Source organism: Desarmillaria tabescens (assembly GCF_030435595.1).
Source record: "Desarmillaria tabescens strain CCBAS 213 chromosome Unknown EV420scaffold_1, whole genome shotgun sequence".
Lineage (NCBI taxonomy): Eukaryota > Fungi > Basidiomycota > Agaricomycetes > Agaricales > Physalacriaceae > Desarmillaria > Desarmillaria tabescens.
The window spans coordinates 2267039-2286472 of NW_026848300.1; the positions used below are offsets into that span (position 1 = coordinate 2267039).

General features: G+C 50.1%; 8 protein-coding genes across 8 annotated transcripts; 3 read left to right on the forward strand and 5 right to left on the reverse strand.

Moving 5' to 3' along the window:
* Positions 1-1015: 1015 nt before the first annotated feature.
* Positions 1016-2670, reverse strand: EV420DRAFT_1497036 (uncharacterized protein). The gene is made up of 2 exons (XM_060470908.1): positions 1871-2670; positions 1016-1799 (listed from the first exon to the last, which is right to left on the reverse strand). The coding sequence occupies exons 1-2, from the start codon at positions 2625-2627 to the stop codon at positions 1291-1293; spliced, it is 1266 nt and encodes a 421-aa protein (XP_060339644.1). The 5' UTR covers positions 2628-2670; the 3' UTR covers positions 1016-1290.
* A 98-nt stretch (positions 2671-2768) lies between these two features.
* Positions 2769-3190, forward strand: EV420DRAFT_1247974 (ankyrin repeat-containing domain protein; the record flags this gene model as incomplete). Its single annotated transcript, XM_060466705.1, has 2 exons — positions 2769-3056; positions 3110-3190. Coding segments are annotated over 2 exons (369 nt in total), but the record flags the coding sequence as incomplete, so codon positions are not given.
* Positions 3191-3862: 672 nt separating this feature from the next.
* On the reverse strand, positions 3863-4521 carry EV420DRAFT_1634263 (uncharacterized protein; the record flags this gene model as incomplete). Its single annotated transcript, XM_060476295.1, has 3 exons — positions 3863-3973; positions 4027-4183; positions 4244-4521. 3 exons carry the CDS (start codon positions 4519-4521, stop codon positions 3863-3865), a joined length of 546 nt encoding a protein of 181 aa, XP_060339646.1.
* A 1378-nt stretch (positions 4522-5899) lies between these two features.
* EV420DRAFT_71507 (uncharacterized protein) lies at positions 5900-7253 on the forward strand. The gene is made up of 7 exons (XM_060483199.1): positions 5900-6086; positions 6148-6195; positions 6251-6274; positions 6331-6402; positions 6460-6558; positions 6620-6655; positions 6711-7253. Exons 1-7 carry the CDS (start codon positions 5995-5997, stop codon positions 7033-7035), a joined length of 696 nt encoding a protein of 231 aa, XP_060339647.1. The 5' UTR covers positions 5900-5994; the 3' UTR covers positions 7036-7253.
* Positions 7254-9658, forward strand: EV420DRAFT_71386 (PRMT5-domain-containing protein). The gene is made up of 4 exons (XM_060483190.1): positions 7254-8441; positions 8495-8781; positions 8830-9302; positions 9353-9658. Exons 1-4 carry the CDS (start codon positions 7471-7473, stop codon positions 9650-9652), a joined length of 2031 nt encoding a protein of 676 aa, XP_060339648.1. The 5' UTR covers positions 7254-7470; the 3' UTR covers positions 9653-9658.
* Positions 9659-9663: 5 nt separating this feature from the next.
* Positions 9664-10548, reverse strand: EV420DRAFT_1634265 (uncharacterized protein; the record flags this gene model as incomplete). Its single annotated transcript, XM_060476296.1, has 1 exon — positions 9664-10548. The coding sequence occupies one exon, from the start codon at positions 10546-10548 to the stop codon at positions 9664-9666; it is 885 nt and encodes a 294-aa protein (XP_060339649.1).
* A 1416-nt stretch (positions 10549-11964) lies between these two features.
* On the reverse strand, positions 11965-14373 carry EV420DRAFT_1634266 (calcium/proton exchanger; the record flags this gene model as incomplete). The annotated part of the gene is made up of 21 exons (XM_060476297.1): positions 11965-12008; positions 12061-12102; positions 12157-12172; positions 12226-12281; positions 12329-12414; positions 12466-12488; positions 12555-12734; positions 12796-13004; positions 13055-13076; positions 13125-13258; positions 13325-13390; positions 13438-13464; positions 13551-13596; positions 13651-13669; positions 13729-13736; positions 13793-13867; positions 13929-13960; positions 14013-14070; positions 14120-14154; positions 14212-14238; positions 14298-14373. The coding sequence occupies 21 exons, from the start codon at positions 14371-14373 to the stop codon at positions 11965-11967; spliced, it is 1281 nt and encodes a 426-aa protein (XP_060339650.1).
* Positions 14374-17050: 2677 nt separating this feature from the next.
* EV420DRAFT_1256727 (major facilitator superfamily domain-containing protein) lies at positions 17051-18920 on the reverse strand (the record flags this gene model as incomplete). Its single annotated transcript, XM_060466785.1, has 9 exons — positions 17051-17306; positions 17359-17464; positions 17519-17706; positions 17749-17799; positions 17849-18127; positions 18179-18240; positions 18294-18619; positions 18679-18736; positions 18783-18920. 9 exons carry the CDS (start codon positions 18918-18920, stop codon positions 17051-17053), a joined length of 1464 nt encoding a protein of 487 aa, XP_060339651.1.
* Between the last annotated feature and the right edge of the window lie 514 nt (positions 18921-19434).

Consider the following 19434-nt stretch of genomic DNA (forward strand, 5'->3'; position numbering starts at 1 on the left):
ATCCTCAGGGACGCGGGCAGGAACGTGAGCAATGATCACACATTGCATTACACGATCGTTCGACACGACTCGGTCTTGCCATAAATCCTGATCGTCGATCGTGTATTTTCACCGATTACCTTGACGCGAAGTCACCGCCAGCAACGCTGGCGCGTACCCCTCCTCAACCTGTGACGGAAGGCATTGTTTCAAAATTGCTGCGGCCCAAGTTCTTGGCGTAATACTGTATTGAAGGTCTATGGAATATCTATGTCATTCGCGTTACTCCTTTATTCAACAAGGGTTAACACCCCCGTTCGTGACCTCGGAATGTTCCCTACGAAACCATGTGTCTGTTATTCGCCAGCGTCGGTCTCAGATAAAACCTAATAATATTCCCACTTCCGCGATCTTGTCCTCGTCTATGATGTCAACTTCAGACACAAGATTTCATGCGCGAACTATCAGCCGGGGAAATTATTTCCCTCCTAGGTCGTTTGGAGCCAGTTTCCCCGAGGTATGAGTGTGTTAGGGTAACCATCGATGACAGAAGGGCATACATGCACATCTCGCATGTTCATCGTTTATATAGAAAACTTTACAGGCGCCACGACGTAAAGAGCAAAATAGTAAGTTATGGAAGTCATCCCCGATTATACACAATTTCATTCGAATCCGTACCATACACCCCATTTTACTGCATATCAAGAAGAGGAGAGTGAAAAAGAGGTCGGGATTACAGAATGGAGAACACAAAAAACGGACTAGGGAGAAGAGCTGTAAGGTAGAATTACAAGGGAATTGCAGTTGTCCAAGTGCATATCAATCAATCAACGCCTTCCATCGTCTCTGTCCCACTTCTCGTACCTTCTTTCGTAGCTTACGCCACCATTTGTCGTGGGAGGTGCAGCCAACGGGCTTGTATGCGCATAGTATCTTCCTCCTCCTGCTGGTGGTGGTGCGTCGTCATAGCTAGGGAAGCTGCCATTGCCACCGCCCCCGCCTCCTCCTCCTCCTCCTCCTCCTCCTCCACCGTCAGGCGAGCTCCCACCGCTTCCTCCACCGTTGCGATAAGAACGATAGTAGTCATACCCCGGTGCACCACCATAGTCATAACTCGACGCCACAGACGACCCAGCAGACCGCGGAGGCGTCGCCGAGTTCTGTTCACGCTCCCTCTTGACAACATTAAGCGACAACGAACTCTTCTCCTTCCTCCCATTACCAGAAGACTTGTGGTGTTGCGAGGAGCTCGGAACACTACCCTCCTTTTTAGCGCGGGAGCGGGCGTAGCGGAGACCGCAGCTACAATTAGAAAAAAAAAAGATAAACAAAAAAAGGAGTCAGAGACCAAGGCCCAAAAAAAGGGGGTGAAAGATCTACGCACGCATTGCACAACTCTTTCCTGCCACTGGGTCCCTTGCGCCATTCGGGGCTACTAGTTGCCTTGCAGCTACTGCACTTGAGCACGCCTACCGGGCGGTTTCCGTGACCCCTTTGGGACTGTCCTGGTGGTGGAGGCGATACGCGGCGTCTGGGAGGCGGTACTGAATCTTCGGGGGGACTGGGCGGCGGGGGAAGATAGGTATACTGGCCTGCTCCGCCTCCTTCATGGTTCCTGCCGGCTTCGTACGGTGGGTAATACCTGTCCCATGGTGGCGGGGGCGGCTGATATGAATATGCTGAGGGGTTTGGATTTGGATAATAGGGAGCATTGGTAGCACCAGGCAGAGCGTACGGAGTGTGGTGGTGGTCGTAGGAAGAAGGCATGGTAGAGTTAGGGGGCGAATCAACTTTGTGGCATGCAAATATGACGCTGCCTTTAATAGAAAGTCAGCGGTCCAGTCAGCATGTTAGCCCCTATCCGATGGTGGGGCAAGCACGCACGTACCATGCGGAATGAAGACGCTCTCGACGTGGCCGACGTCCTGCACGAGCTGAGCCGACTTGAATCTGCGTGTACAAGAGGTCTTGGCGTCGGTGTTGACGACGTTGACGTTGATGTCGTTGGCGAGACGGGCAAACTCGCGAGTTGAGGGCTGGTCGGCGGGTGGCCAAGAGATGACGAGATCTTTGGCAGTGTTGTTGTTAAGAATCTGGAAGACCCGTGCTGTCGGTGCTGTCTGTGGTGCGCACATGAGGAGTCGCTTGAAGAGCATCTGGACTTGCTCCGAGTTCAGTACAGGGGTGCCGCACCAATTCGACCAGGACGTTTTGCTCGTCTGGTCGTTGTCCGCTGCTGGGTCGATGTCGACGATAGCGTGAATGAAGCAGAGCACGAGGCCCTCGGCCGCCCAGTTGATGACGACGTCGACCGCCATGTAGTTGGCGTCCACAGCGATTTTGTCTGCCGCGGGAAAGTCGGATGCGGGGCCCGTGTACCCCAGGTCGCGACGAATCTTGGAGAGCCTTGCGAACCTCACTCGCGTCACTGACCCATGCAGCGTCCGGCTCTCTAGGACGGTACCGAGATCATGCTTGGCCGATGACTGCTCGTCTGGATGCACAAAGTCGAGCAGCGATTTGCCCGCCAAGGCTTCTGCTTGATCCGCTAGGTGGTACTGCAGCACCGGGTCGAGATAGATGAACTGCAAGTCGCCAGAGAGCAGCGACCAGTAGCACCGTGTAGGGCCGGCGGGAGGGGACATGAAAAATTCTCGTCTGGGAGGGATTGTCGTGGTAGTCAGCTACGATCGATCAAGAGGGAAGTTTGCCTTCGATCGTCCCACGTGGCACTGCTTGATTATGTAACTGAGCCCTGTTTTTTTTTTTCTCGTGCTCTCATGTCCAACATCTGGATCGCAGCTGGTGATGGGGACCTGGCCCGTGTGGAGGAACTCGTCCTGGCTGGAACTTTGCCTAATATACCAGACGAGTTTACGTATACTCCGATGCACGCAGCAGCTTCGTATGGTCACATTCATGTCCTTGAGTTCTTGTTGGCCCACGGTGGCGACGTCAATATCACTGATGACGACGGCGAGACGCCTCTCTATGTAGTAGAAGACGTTGTTACCGCTCGTTGGCTCATCGATCATGGCGCCGTCATCGATAAGACCAATAACGAAGGCGTATCGGTGTGTCTTTCTGCTCTCTCCACTCACTTGTGGCCACCAAACTGCCTCCTTAGCCCATTGAATCACTCGCAGAAGACTTTCCCCAAGTAGCGGAGTTTCTGCAAGCAGAGATTGCTATACGAAAAGTGGATTAAAGACCCCAGCATAGCAATGCAGTGATGCCAAGGTCCCTGATCGTCGATCGCAAGTCGATTGCTCAACAAACGACAGTCACAGGTATGCTTTATTCCCTTTCTCGCCTTTCACTTACTGAGCACATGGGTATACTAGGCCCTACTCACTTCTCACGTTGAAATTATATCTCACTCTACAGCTCCAAGGTCGAGTGTCCTAGGCCTCCCATCCCCCGATCGCCAATAGAACACGGTAGTTTGACGTCTGTTGAATGGAAAAACTGATTTGATGATTCCGCCGCAATTCATTGCTTACGCGGTATTCCGTAACGTCGCGTATGTTCCTGAATCCATAAGGTGCGCGTTGTGCGTGCGGTATGTTCCTTGGTCCGCTCATCAAACTGGAACGTAAAAAGTAGCCGTCGAGCCGCGCGGAAGCGTATCAATGGGCTGGTGGGGTGGACTACGGGAATTGTGTATACTCACCATCCATGATCTGTCTTCCTGTCTCCATTTCGTAGCAACGATGGAGCTGCTGTATCGCTTGTCAGATACTATTATAGTATCCTCAAGGTAGTATTTAAATAATACTGTTGGTACGACCCAAACTCAATTATACGATGGAGATGCTCGAAAAGTATATGATGGCCGCACTCGGCAGTCGACTTTCCATGGCTGTGCTCGGACTCTCTATTACAACGCGACATAGGGCGTCAGACTCTCAGACTGCTCCCGAATAAACTTCGGCCCTACAATGTGTTTCTTCATCCGAAGGTATTGCAGTTGAGAATTCAAGTGTTCTATCTACATGAAAATATCAGTCACCAAAACAAATGAGATAGAGCGAAAAATTCCACCTTTACATCCGTCCGGATGGCCTCGACCTCTTTACAGACTGCGCGTGCGCCGAAATACACCCTCTTCAAGGAAAGAAAATATTCACTCCATGAAGCGGTATTGTCTTTCTCAGTTTGGAGGAGACATATTTCAAGCTCGCAAGCATCAATTTGAATTCTACAGATACGTTTAAAGTTAGAACGAGGTTCTGATACCCAACTTGAGCTAGAATCATACAGTTCCAACCAGTCATACGCTTTACAACGCCAGTGGCGACAGTCACGGTCGATATCGCCATCAGACGTGTTGATCAGGGCCCACACATCATCGATATTACGATTCAGCTGCTTGAGCTGGGTATGAGGAGACAGTGGTGGAGATATCCTGTACGCCATCGTGCCTACGAGAACTAGACACAAGACGAGAGAGGTTTTTGGATTATCAGCAACGGATGACGCGATTGAAGATATCCAGGTAACATCGGGTAATGAGGCTGTGGGATAGATGGGAGGCATGATGATGTATGAGACTCTTGGTGGGAGGAGGTGTCATGGTCTCTTCTGATGCTTATAACCTCTGAACGAGAACGGGCGGATGTAAAGGGTGAAGCCACATTGCTCAATGACGAAGCCTGGCCGCAGAACAAGTGAGGAGGAGAGTGATGAGGTTCTGAACCTTCCCACTTTGCTCGGTCTAGTGTAATCGAGGTGTTTATTATCCCCGATTGGGCCGAAACAAGGGAACATGCTTGGACGTTTCAGAGTAGTGTGAGATGGCATGAGGACGGCAGAAGCAGAGGAGGAGGAGGAGGAGGAGGAGGAGGGAGGAGGGAGGAGAGGACTTCATAGTAATAGAAAGACGCGATATCCAAACGCGGCTTGCTCATGTGAAAGCTGGCACAGAACAACCTATGTAAGTATCAACGTCTCCAGTTCAATATTATACAAGTATACCTTACGTGTCTTGCCAGAAAATTAGAGAAGAATGTCGTGCAGAGTGAAACGTCATCGTACTCTCGGGCCGCCCAGGCCGGCAAACAGATGTCACGTTGAAAGAAGGTCATTGGATGATGGATCATTATTTGAATGACTCGGAACTGGTTCGTCTGAACTTCGACGACAAACACCGTAAACAGACCTAGTTACTCCCGCTTGGTTCGCATCGTTCTATTTATGACAACGCTATCAACAAAGGTCGACTGTGTGCAGGTCTATCAAAAGTTGGAGCATTTCGTAACTTCTTCATCTCCAGAGTTCGACTTCTGACTGGTAAATTTGCAGGGCCACGGCTTTTTTCCTTACGACTGCGAGCTACTAATTGCTAAGTTTTGACTTACTTAAGTCTTAACAAGATTTGTGGAAAGTCAATCATGCTACGAATGCCACGGAGTACCTGTTTACAAATAAGTGGGTATGTGCTACTGTTGTGATACAAGACCACTTCCTGACTTCCTGTAGCCATAATGACCTGGGAGGTGACAGCGCGTCTATGTTGAAGGAACGCGCTGTTATCTGCTTAATACTGCTGCGGCGAGAGAAGTCGATGGAAGGACGGGGGTCCAGAGCAGAAGTGCAGGATGCGGTGGAAAGGTACAGAGTCCGAGTCGAGCTGACTTGATTGACATGATATGCGCGATGCATAGGTTATGGAGTTTTCTCTCCCCCGCAGAAACCAGAGTACCTAAAGAAGATATCTTCTGTGCGCCATTTCAAGTCAGACTCAGGCTGGACCTTGACGCCTCCTCTCGATGACAGAGGGACGTGGACGGAATACATGAGGGAGACCATGCAGATGCCATGAGATGGGCCAGGAGAACAGAGGAGGAGGAGGAGGAGGAGGGAGACGTCTCGATCACAAGCCTGATCTGGAGGCTCAAGGGCCATCTTTGATACGAACATGGGAAGTAAGAAGAGGAAGATGTGACGAACACCACGCGGTAAGGAAGATTGTATTTATACCAGATCGATGTTAGTTTTAACCGCCAAAGGATGGACTCTAGCCGCCAGTTTTACGGATATTCACAGCAGTCTGCAGAACATGCTCCGCAATATCTTGGTTACCTGTCGCAGACATTCAACAGGTAAGGCAGTCCTTCCACTTGAGATCCAGCCTTCTCTGATCTGTATCTTCTCACTCGTCAGTAACTGGCTTACTGACCCCTACTCGCAGGCGCAAGGGCAAATGAGACAGTGCGTTTGGTTTTCCAATGATGTCAAGGGCATTAATGTTGATTAGATCTGCCAGGCCTACATATCAACCTGTACACGAGTGGGACGATCTTCTCCCTTTCGCCCGCGCGTTCACTGATTTTTTGATGGATAAAGGATGTCCTCTCTTGGCGCCAATGGTCCGAGCATGGGGGAATTCGCATACAAATTCAGCCATTCAGCCTCTGGGTATATGATCCTTTTCTTATTCCGTGTCGTTGTCTCATTTTATCTCTCTGCTCTCAGTGTGATAACTGGCGAAGCGGCTAATACTGCTGCCGCTTCGCTGCCATCTACACAATACTTTCCGCCGCTTCCTGCTCCTCTATCGCAGATGAGGGATGGGTAATGCGATCCTCCTGTTTAAGATTCAGCCTTCTCTGATCTGTCCCTTTTCACTTGACAGTAACGTCCATACCAACACCTACCCACAACCAGAACAGTACGTTTAGCTTCCCATCAATCTCATGGACATCATCGTTTACCGGTTCTGACAGGCCTCTGTGTACAGATTCTGCCGTTGGAGAGGTACTCCTCCAAGGTGAACTACGTTGCCCCTTCAATGCTTGCGGCGACGCAGGTAATGCCCTTCCTTATTGCAAGTTGGGCGATCACCTTCGTAAATACCACAAGTCGCTCTTTTCTCGTCATGGCAAAGTGACGGCTTGCCCGTTTTGTCTCCCATACAAATGCTTTACCCCGAATTTCAGCCGGCATTTCGTTAAACACTGCAAAAGTAAACCTTACACGTGCCACTGCGGCAACCTTGTAACATGGCGAATTGATAACTTCAAGCGCCATGTTGCGAACAAACATTCGTGAGGTCATATAATATCACCTCGCGAAATTATCTGTTTGTTGTTACGGTATGTCAGGAAATGTGTTTATCTATGTCACTTTGTTTAGCGCTGGTCGCTACCTGTAGTCTACTTCATAGCTAACATCACTAGCTAATATCATTGTATTCTACTACTACTAGGTTGGATTTGTACGGATTTGTGTAGACATTGCATTGCATTGATTTGTTTGTCAGTCTTGCTAGTCGTGTAGGACGTGCGTGGTAAAAGCAAAGAGTTAAAACGGCCAATCTAGATATTGGCAGTGAAGCCTTTTGATGCACATGTACACAAGATTTTTGTTACCTAAACACTTGTGGATTTTTCTTGGCGCTGTTTCTGCAGTACGCATGTCGCGATCGGCGATTGAAATACCTAGTCGACTGTGGCTGTGCCCCGCTTTGTATTTACCAGTGTTGACATGTCGGTCTGTCTACTATCCACCGACCCCACGAGCGGCTGCGTCCAACTCACGACCGACGCATGGCACACCCGATGGAAACGGATGTGCACCGGACGCGGGGACGCATCCAGCGAAACCTGGCGGGCCGCCCCCGCCTTTGAACCCTCTGACCTCATCCCGACCGCCCCCTCCCCCACCTGCACGGTCCTCCTCTCCCCCTGGCTCCAACTCGACGCTGACGACGCCGGAGTCCGGCACGATACGGAGATCGCATTACGCCAGGAGCTAGCGCACTGTACGTTCCTCAATCTGACCTCTGCGATCCTCCCCGTCCCGCACCGCGCGCATACACCTTCCTACGCACGCGCCACCTACGCCGCTCTGTCCTCTTCCCCGCTCCTCCGCCTCGCCGTGCGTCTCCCGATCTACTTTCCCTCCCCTACACCTGATTTCCGCGCGCCCTGGGAGACCTGGGACTCCATCCGTACGCTATGCGAGTACCACCCCCGGCTCAGCCTCGCCCTAGACTTGACCCCGCCCCTCCCGACGCTCCTCCCGCCCATCACCTCCGCCTACGCCGCGGAGCCCCTCTCCCACGTGATGATCTCCGCGCACTCGTTCATCTCCAACGCCAAGGGGTACCCCGTCCTACCCAAGACGACCCAGGCCCTCGTGCGGGGGCTTCTGTTGGCCGTGCCCAATGTGTCGTTCGTGCTGTCGCATACGGAGGGGGGCATCCACTCCAAGGGGGGCAGGGACGCGTACGCGCAGTACGTGGACCATCTGATTCGGACGACGGGGGCGAGGGAGGGGAGCGTCGAGGCATATGCGAGGGGCTATGGGGATTTTTTGCAGGCGCCGTTGCAGCCCCTGCAGGATAACTTGCAGAATGCGACGTATGAGACGTTTGAGCAGGATCCGGTCAAGTATGCGAATTATGAGGAGGCGATTTATAGGGCGGTTGTTGATAGGGTTGGGATGGAGCGTTTGTGTGTTGTGTTTTGCTTTAATAAAGAGAGGTGGGGTGCTAATTGTGTACTAGGGTGTTATGTGTCTCTGGGGCAGGACGAGGTCCGCTCATCACTCGTGCGCTTGCGGCGCTCGAACGCGCCTCGCGCAAGTCGTACACTTTGTACGCCATCGAAAAGAACCCATCGGCGTATCTGCTTTTGCAACAGACGTTCCCGGATGTGCATCTCTTGTTTGGGGACATGCGATCTGTGAAGATGCCTGAAAAGGTGGATATTGTGATTAGCGAGTTGTTGGGGTCGTTTGGGGATAATGAGCTCTCGCCAGAGTGTTTAGATGGGGTGGAGAGGTGGATGAAACGTGAGTGGCAAGTATCTTATATTATTCATTGATGCTCAGTGTGATTAGCATCGGCGATATCTATACCATCCTCGTATACGGCGCATCTATCGCCACTGTCATCTTCAAAATTATACAATGAGGCACGAAACTCTTCTGGAGCAGGCATGGGCGGTGAGATCCCATATGTGGTGATGTTCCAAGCCGTGAGGCGCCTGAGCCCTACTGTGGCCGACTGCTGGGGCTTTGAGCACCCACGATTCGAGGTCGAAGAGGAAGAAAGGTCAAAAAAGGGCATGTCGAAGCGCTACACGCTGACTGCGATGAACCCGACGCCGTTGGAGCCCCCGAAGGATAATGGGCATAATGTTCGGAGTGCGGAGATGGTGTTTGATATCCCGGAGGAGGGGGTCTTGCATGGGTTTGCGGGGTATTTCGAGGCGGTGTTGTATGATACGGTGGGGTTGAGTATTCATCCTGATCATAAGGAGGTTGTGAGTAAGGATATGCTTAGTTGGTTTCCGATGTTTTTCCCCATCAGGGTGAGTGTATTGTCACACAGATTTCATTATGATATCTAACGAGGATGTAGGATCCAATGTATTTGCCTGCTCACTCGGAACTGCATGTGAGTATGTGGCGACTGACGGATGGTAAACGGGTATGGTACGAATGGTGTGCAGAGGGGTATTTGGAAGGGGAGACCAAGGGGTCGAAGATGACATTGCAAGCGTCGAGCTCTTCGCCGTTGTTGAACGCGCCGCCGAGTCCGATGGCTGATGCAGTGGAGACGGTTGTGCACGGACAGGTGGAAGGAGGACGAGCAAAGATTAAGATTGGACAGACTGGCTTGCATAATGTTGGCGGTCGGAGTAGCTGGATTGGGTTGTAGTTAAAATTATATTACGATTTGACGGGGCAGAGTAAGGCTTTGTATTCCTGGGTCTCTACTTCTGTCAACTTGCAGTGTGGCTCAACGACGACCTCGACGCCCAATTTGGGTAGCGCGGCTGCTAGTGGGAGTCCTGAAGGGATGTGGAGTGCGATGTGCACGTGGCGGGGGGGAGAGAGGAGGAGGATTGCCTCCCACCAGTCGACGGCGCGCTGATCGGGGAGATCGATGGATAGCTGGACGAGGTTGCTCATGTCGAGCAACCCCAAGCCTATCTGGAAGTTGCGCAAGACGAGTTGTTGGAGGTTGCTGGTGGGGGCATCGAGGATCTGGCGGATGTCGGTGGCTGATGCGTTGATGAGCTCGAGGCGCCGGACATTCTGCGCGAGGGCGATAACCCAGCGAGTGTAGCTGCCTTTGAGCTCGACGCGTAGCTTGTCTATCTTTGGCACGTCTTTTGGCTGTTCCCAGCAGCGGAACTGCATGTAGCAGTCGACATTGAGGGTGATGAGATGGGGGAAGCGGACGAGGAAGGCGGAGAGAACTGCGGGGTCGCGGATGAAGATGGATGTGCCCGTGAGGGAGATGGTGTGTACGCCTTTTAGGGAGTGGATGAACGGGTCAGAGGCGTACAGGATCGACGTGAAGGAGGCGTGCGAGACGTTGGGGAGGTCTAGGGGGACCCCGACGTGTCCGGTGAGGTGTATCGAGCGGATATACGCTCTGGGGATGTCTTGGACTTGGAGGTTTCGTTGGGAGGGGATGGTGATGTGCTGGAAGAGGTGCGTGCGGGTTCTGGGGAGGAACGACCGGGAGACGAGCGAGCATGATTTGAGGTCAGGCTTGTCTAGGTGGTCGATGATCTCGTCGATGAGTTCTTGCGCGAGACCGTCCATCGTGAGTTGGGTCGTTCGATGATTTACGAGTAGTTTTATATTAATGGTGATTGTCAGAAGGGCCTACTTTATACAAATAACGGAATTCTCTTCGTTTCCTCCATTGCCTGCTCGAATGGTATCCCTTCCTGCTTCTTCCACCCGAGTCGCATCGATCTTGCTGGTGTCGAATCTTCGGTTCTTCCTTATGAGATGCCGGCGGAGAGTAGGGTGCTGAAGGCGAGTGCGCCTAGTGGGCCATAGATTAGTGGTATTCGGGTCCCCACTGAGACTGCTTTCCACGTGTGTGATCCCATCCTACTTAGGCTGGAGAAGAGATACGCGTACTTCTAATTCTGTTTGCTATACCAATGGCAGCTGCCCTCTTCGCGGAGGGACGGGGCTGTGAATACGGAGAAGTAGCAGGAGCTGACAGGATGGGATCTACAAGCCAGCTTGGAAGGACATGAAGAACAGCATGGAAGGAAACACATCTCGCGGCCCAGATGTTCTGGGTTCAGAAGATGTGAAAATCTCACATGCATTGTCTTGGCAACACGGTACGCTAGAGTACGCTCTTCTTGTTTCCTACCTAAGACATTATTGGAACCCTAGCTTTAATGTTCAAGCATTCAAGTATTCACACCTCATGAGCAGGACTCGGGTTAGATGCATGCACATTTATTTGATCTGTTCGCAAAGGTGGCGTAAGGTAACTAGATGCGCGTGAGGCAATTTCGCGTTCCTGTCTACGCCGTTGTCGTGCCGTGCCGTGTCACGAAGAACGCGCATTTCAGACCGAGGAGCAGCTACCGCGGGCTCTAGTGGAAGAGAAAACGCGTCTGCTTGTACTGTGATCTATATCACTTGTCAATTTTGGCGTATCCAAACTGGACTTTTTTTTTTCCGGATTGACGAATCCATTGCGCGTCAATAATTCCTCCTGTTACATTATCTGAAAAGGCCCGTCATCTTCCTAAACTCGCTGTGACAGGGTGATCTTGCACGGGCTTTGTTTAATGGGCGTTTCCGGCAAACTTGTTTTTACATTCCAAGGTTCAATTTGCGGGCGTCATTTGCTTACCCAGGTTGATATGAAAGGGAGGGGGACCAAAGTCGTGTTCTGCAAGCCGTGCATGTCGCGTCATCATATCACGATGTGACTTCAGTGATAACGAGACGGTGTTGTCCTTGCGTATGCTGTTCGGAGAGAGCGAAGCTATGATTCTGATGCTACAGCAATATTATGCGAGAATCGCCCAACACGAGGATTCCTTGGCAGCGGATGAATGCTACAGAATGCAGCGAGCGAAAGGACTAAGCTACACATCAAAGTGATCCAATGTCTCAACCCTATTGTTATGATATTAAATAAAAATAACGGTCAGTCCTGCATCGGCGGGCACTCTACTTGGGTATCCTTAAGAATATAGCGGTTTAAGTAGTACATTGCATTAAGAGGCCACCGGAGGGATCAATTCCTGGAGGATCATTGTTTAAAGAAGGGGAATTATCAAATGGTACAAAACATACCTGGATAGGACCAGAACGTAACGGCGAGGATCACATATAGACCTGACGTCGGATATTCAATTGAAAGAGATTTTCATTGTGGAAACAGAGGCTTACACATTAGAATCATGCCCTGTATCTATGGGTCAGTCGTCATTCAATGATAGTAAGCATTGATGCACGAACCTGTAGCCAGTTAGATTTTCCGCTTTGCACGACATAGTTAACAGTTAGAACTATGGCTACAATAAACTGAACCGTCGCTTTCAATGAGCGTAAAGATTTATACCTGTGAAAAATAGAACTATGGATTCATAAGGATCGAACAATAAGGTTAACGGTTTATCGAGGATCCATGCAAGAGTCACGATAAAGCTAAGAAACAAGATTAGCAGCAGACCACTTGTAAGGACTGCTAATGCTCACGGAATCATGAAGAGCGCAATTTGCTAGAGAAAATTATCAGCCAGCTTTCCATGAAAAAGAGAAGTGCCACTCATGATACTCGATCCAACAGTAAGGCCTAAACTTATGTTAAGCTTATCTTTTACTGATGTTGTCACAATAGTGACACCATCGGGAGTACGGCAGATGATTGGAAGAAGAATCACTCCAACGAACTGATTATTGATATTATCATTCTTCGTTATGCCGTTGATCGAGTCCACAAGCCACTGAGTGGTAAATGCGACCAGCTAATATACCATAACTTCTCAGCGTGGTTCAAGAGTATATAAGATAAAGCAGACTTGCCACGGTGACAATAACTAGCAGTCCGACGGTGACCCATAGACCCAACTGGGGTTGTTCGACCTCTTCTCCTGAGTGTGCAGAGCCACTTTCAAGATCACTATCCTCACCTACTACAGACCGTCCGTACGGTGTATATTTGACTGAGTCTTCACCTTCGTCTGCATACAGTGAAGCGTGAGAGAAAAGCTGGAAAACCAAGTAGGAGATGTAAACTGGTGTGGACTTTAGTCTTCTGCGTAGGCTTAAATCCGGGTACTCTTACTAAATAGCAGGATGATTGAGGTCTAAATGACGTCAATACAGATCTAGCAGAGGTGTACTGGGAGACCTACCCCATGGCTAACATTCAGGATATCTGAGGCTTCGTCAGCCTCAGTATCACCGACTACCGAGAAGTGGAAAGCAGCAGGTGAGAGAACAGCAATGACGCTGATGGCAAGTAGAGAAGAGTTAAGCTGGGTAGCCACTGAGTACATGAAATGTCAGATTAACGCCAAGAGAGACTAAGATCGCCAAGAGATGATCTACGTACTTTGTCCAAATCCTTGTTTTTGGAACTTGATCCCTCCGACGAAGAAACACATGCCAAGAATCAAAACTTCATACAATAAGATAACTGCCAAGGATGAACAGATAGGCACGTACGAAGGTTAATGAGGATGATACTGACCACTACCAAAAACAAGCATTAGCGCTTCGTTCTAGTAGTCACATTATACTAGGACAGATAGCTGCAATACACAAAACCATGGACTTACATGATGACTGCACGATTTGAAGTTCACAACTTAAAAGGGATATTATCTGATGTAAGTAATGAGTCTGGGTATGATCGATACGGCTTCCTCGGAGACTTACAGAGAAGATCAGCTCTACACTGGGTGATATAACCTTCGTTTAGTGACGGCTTATGATATCATTGCATCAATGACGTACGCGTTTCCCTGCAAGACGAAAGTTCTGAGAAACGCAGATAAGGCGATGTATGACCGGCACCTACGAAGGTAACATTCAAAAGTCCCGCTAGGGTCTGTCCAACTCTCAAGGAGAGTTCATCAGTGACGAAGTCCAGAAGCTAAATCATGCAAAAAGGATCACGCCAACTGGTTTACGGCTAGTCGCTAGATCAACTTTACCTTGGCCAGGGGTATAATAGCGAGAAATGAACCTGTTATGTTGTTCTGAACATTTCACACTAAGGTGATAGCATTTGAACGCACAAACAAAAATGACGGTGTCCTTCTCCCAGTCGCCAGCGAAGGTGAAATGGAGAGCCCACTATGTCGGCATGAGAACATTGCGCGCGTGTTTTTAGATGACGACGCACAGATACTGGGATGAATGGCAGGAGGAGATTAAGCCCTGAAAATACGACAGCGTAGACTTGAGAGTGGGGACGTTGGTTGCATGTCTGCTTACATGAGGCCAACAATATCAATCTAGTAACTCGCAATAATGAGATGAATAGCAGGAGGAGATGACGTCCTGAAAATATGTCTGCGTACACAAGGCCAACAATATCGATCGAATACTTTTCCATACTCCACTCAATGGACCAATTACTTTTTCCAGCGTAGACATTGCAATTGTTTTTTTTGTTTTTTTTTTGGCTTATACAAGCAAGAAAGAATCAAGATCGTTGAGTCTGTCAGAGAGATGTGGTCCTGTTCACAGCACCTCCTGTTGCTTTCCTCTGGAAGGCGAAAGAAGGTTGATGAGTAAGAAGTGCAGTTATCAAAAGTGGGCTCATCTCTGCGGCAATACATGAACTGATATTTATATGGGTATTGTCAGAGACTGCTGTGTGCCCGAAGTCATGCACAATATTGCCGTTATCTACAGTAGGTTAGTCAGAAAACATTCTGAAGCGGTACGCACTCACGTATTAAATATTGAAGCTATAACGACGGAAGAAGCTGCGAAAAGAAGGGGGGTGCTGTGAGAAGGCTGTGTGACGGGACAAGACGGTTCTGAGTTCGAATCAACCAGTATAGACATTCACGCCGATGACATCATATACAAACCTGGGACCTGTTTAGTATGAAACACGGTGTTGAAGATTAACATACCAGATGAAGGAAATAGCGAACAACAATACTCCGTTATGAGGCAGGACGAGCATGTAAGGAATACGGACAAGCTTCATAGAATCTTTTCTTGTACCGCTGGAGCCTGTAACTCATCCATCCGAAGGCGCCAGACAATGCATTCTAAGCCCCAAGAAGAGACACCAGAACAGCATGGGGATGGCTTTCACCGAGACTGTCTTATTGTCACACCCAGCCGGGGAGAAACACGACTAAAGCCAGAAGATGCCCACGAAAGCCGAAATCACGAAACCGATATTGATCATGGAATCTAAGAGCTTGAGCCAGTGGCATATTGTGTTGATATCGATCTCCTTACTGGTCGCCAAAGCAAACCGACCTGCAAGAAAACTTGGCGTCGATACCGATACCGAGAAGGAACCTGAGTTACCTGACTCTGAATACAACTATCGGACAAACGAAGTTGGACGAGAAGGAAGTGACCTAACCGGCAGGCAGCAAGCATGCTCAGCATTCCATCGAAGTTGTGATGGGTACCTGAAGACGCGGCGAAGACAAACCGGAGAAGAGTGCGCCGAGCTCACTGTCCAATGATATTGATGTGTGCCGGTATCGTCAGTCATCATGACCCAACCATGTTGAGACATCCATACCGTCGGAGAACAATTCGGTTCCACGCCTACGGAAGACATCTCAGCGCCTCATAGAGGTGCAAGACAAGTTGGATGTATGCAAAAATTAGGGAAATACTCCCTCGGGCAGCAGAGAGAGGTACAAGATATGGCTCTGCTGTTTTGAAAACTGGCGGCATGATGCATGTTCCATCAACGAGAGATAACAGTCCTCGGCATTAGGCGTGGTTCTTTCGTTGTACTTGGAGTGAACGTGCGTAGCCCAACCCTCACCGCGATTCGTAACACTTTCAGTTGAGAATATTCCATAGTCATGGATATTCTACACGTCCACTAAATATCGGCTCCTTGAATTCACAGCGACCAAGTAATAGGGCTTCACGGAGCATATCCTGCGCTTTTATCTTTACTGGCATCCATTACGGCATAGAGCTCTATCTGCCATGCGCCCTGGATGGTATACTGTGAGATGATAGTGATCTCGTGATTCAAGTATAGAACGCACAATGGTGGCGTGTACGCACGGGTCGCAAACAACTTTAAGACTCTTTTTCCTGTAGCTACCAGTCGGTTCAGCCTGCATGGACCTGGGATCTCGGATGCTTCAGGTCGCGACCGCTGAACACGACGAATCAAGGACTGCGGGAATACGGAAGAACCATCTGTGACTCACACGTATCATGGCTGTAGGTCGTGTCGCTGTCCAGTACCTACAGTTATATAGCGAAGCTAGTCCAATCAGCAAATCGTAGTGTATGCAGTCTCGCGGAAAGGACTGCACAGATCTGAATCGAGCTAGCTGTTGTTCCAAAGCTCGTTTGGACAATACAGCACCGCACCGAGGTATTGTTCCCCTCAGATTATAGGCAAATTATAAGGATCAATGCGGCCCTGCTTACGGAGCCTTGACAGTCGACTCAGCAGAAGCTGGCAAGAAATGAGGAGACTCCTCTGACGGACACTGTCGGAACCAAAATGTGATTAATCTGTCATAAGGGCCGACGCGCTGGACCGGTGGTGTACAGGGAATGTTGTTCGAAAGGAGTAGGTCATGGATCGAATTGGTAATCGTTGATCAACAGATAGCAGTCGACGCACAGGCGAGCAAGAAAGTGGCCTCGCTAACTTCACTACGTGGTCCGGAAGAAACAGACTCAGGAAAATGTAATGCACTGAAAATGTAGCGGAAAAGGTGATTTATTTATCAGAAGCACAAAAACAGCCCATCTTTTTATTAAGACTAGGAGTTGGGGTTGGAATACTGCATAGGGCCAATCCAAGAAGTAGCTCTGCAATGGAGGTGACAGGAGCGAAGGAAACTAGAGAGAGGTTTCATTGTCGACAGTGGCAGGATACAAGTCCATTTTGATCTCCGATCAAACTCCGATGGGTGCAGAACTTCGTTGAACAAAATAGCAGGACTCGAAGGACACAATACAAGGCAAGTACGTCGTTACGTCTCTGTTCAGAAGGATCAATATTAAGTTCTTGTACAAGATATCGATGATCCATGGCGAGTCGCGCAATGAAATACTGGTTTACACTAACAGTGAGTGTCAGACGAGGCTACTTATTTACCTAATACAAATAACGGAACCCTTTCCGTTTCTCGATCGCCTGCTCGAACGTTATCCCCTCCAGTCGAGCTGCTTCTTCCACCCGATTCACATCAATATTTACAGTGTCTTCCTTGTCGAGCCTCTTGTTCTTCCGTACGAGGCTCTGTCTGATGCCTATGGAGAGTAGGGTGCTGAATGCAAGTGCAGCGAGCGAAATAGCCATGGATTGGTGGTATTTGGGTCCCCAGTCTGCTTTCCACGTGTATGATCCCATCCTAAGGGCGACCAAGTTGGAAGGGAATGGACTGGAGAAGGGCTTTCACGTACAGGTTTCCTAGATTTCCGATTCCGTTTACGATGCCCATCGCGGCAGCCCTTTTTGCTGGCGGACGGACGACGACATTTGACACCCATACAAGCGTCATCGCAAATCCTGTTGGCTCGTTAGCGCCACACACCTCCAACATTATAGAACGCCACTGCTCACCTACATAGCCACACGCCATCAGGAATAGCGATACGTACCGTGCACCGGTGTGCATTGTCGACAATCCGATAATGAATCCCGTCATCACGCCCCACCACCACCCAGAAATGTGGAAGAACCGTTCCCCAGTCCGGTCGGCGTGCCAGGCATTCAAGCAACACGCGATTGCAGAGAAGACCCATGGAGGCCTGCAAACAATTAGCTCTGTCGATGTCACTGGGACGGCTTACGCGCAGAGCAACAACGACACTGTAGTCGAGAACCCCAGCGTTTCCGTCAACCTGCTAAGTGTCAGCCCCACATATACCACTGGTCTCCCTTTGCACGCACGTCGGGAAAAAGTTTACGAAACTCAACCCAAGCAATTGCGCAACGTTCATAATCGAGAAAACGTATACCAGCGGGTCCTTGAGCGCGAGCTTCAGTCCATGCAAGGGGCTGTCCTCTTTGTTGTCCTTATCTGCTTCCCCGGCGTCTTCTGCGAGCCGGGCTTGTGCTAGTCGTTGTTCTTGGGGCGACATCCAGCGTGTGTTGTGTGGGTAGTCGGGGAGTAGCCACATGCTCAAGAGTCCGATACAGATCGTGATGGATCCTTCGATGTAAAACAGCCTGCAGGATTTTAGTCGAGCTTCCCTGCTCTCAATTTGGACCGCGACATACCATCTCCAAGCGCGGATTCCTCGTTTACCCTCCATCTCACCAAGAATACCCGCTGCCATCAACTACACCTCATCAGCTCAGCCCAGCCCTCACAAAACAAAAGCACGCAACACACCGTTCCAAACGCATTCGAGATGAGCAATCCTGAATACAAGATCGCCGATCGGAATGCCAGTTCCTTCTTCGTATACCATCTCGACAGCATGTACATCGCCCCTGGGTAGAACGCCGCCTCTGGTATACCCAGACACAATCGACATGCGAGGATCCCGCGGAAGGAGTGCGTCACGCCTGTCAAGGCGCTGATAAGGCCCCAGAGGACGACGCATCCGCCGATGTAGAGTGAGGGCCGTGTGATGTAGTTTAGTGCCATGTTGGAGGGGATCTGGGCTGGGCAGTAGGTTGCATAGAGGACGGAGAGGATTATTGAGTATTGGAGGTCTGCCACCGCCGAGACGAGTTGGTGGATGATCATGGTTATTGCGAAATCTCTCACTTACCAGTGAGTCCCAGGTCGTCCTCGAGCCCTTTGAGTCGTGCAGTCGTGATCCCGTTCCGCTGCGAAAATCAGCACTCGTGCGAGGGCCTCGGTGAGCAGGCTCACGTCGATGTAGTTCATGATGAAGATCAAGAACACCGTTGGGACGACTCGCATGTCCAGTTTGCGTACTAGGGCTCGTTCGAGTGCAGCGTCCCGGACGGGGGCGTCGAACGTCTCAGTCTGGATGGTATCTTTCTCCATCGTTGATTTGATGGCTCGCTTGCCAGTGCCTGCCTTTTAACCAAGCTTCCCCGCAGTTCCCCCACATGTGGGGAAACAGACGGTCCGGGGGGAGGGCAGGTCAGCTGCAGGATCTATTTGTAGGGTTGAAGGAGAATCGGCCCGTTCGTTTTGACCTCTTTAACGTACCATCGTCACATACTTCCAATCTCGCTCTGTGAATATGGAGAGGCAATAGGATTCAGAACTGAGCCTGAGAGGGAGCCCAGCTTCATGGAAGGGACACACGTCGATGCTCGCGGTCCAGGTTCAGAAGATATGAAAATCGCACGTACTGTCGTCTTGACGGATACAGTATGCTCTTCTCTCTTCCCTGCATAACTAAGATGTTACTGGAATACTAGCACGTTCAGCTTGCAACATTCGATCATTGAACCAACGTCATGGCTAGATGCCGGTGCGTTTATTTGAACTCGACTACTTCACTCATTTTTGATTTGATGTCGCAAAGGTGACGTTCACTGCGACAGCTATA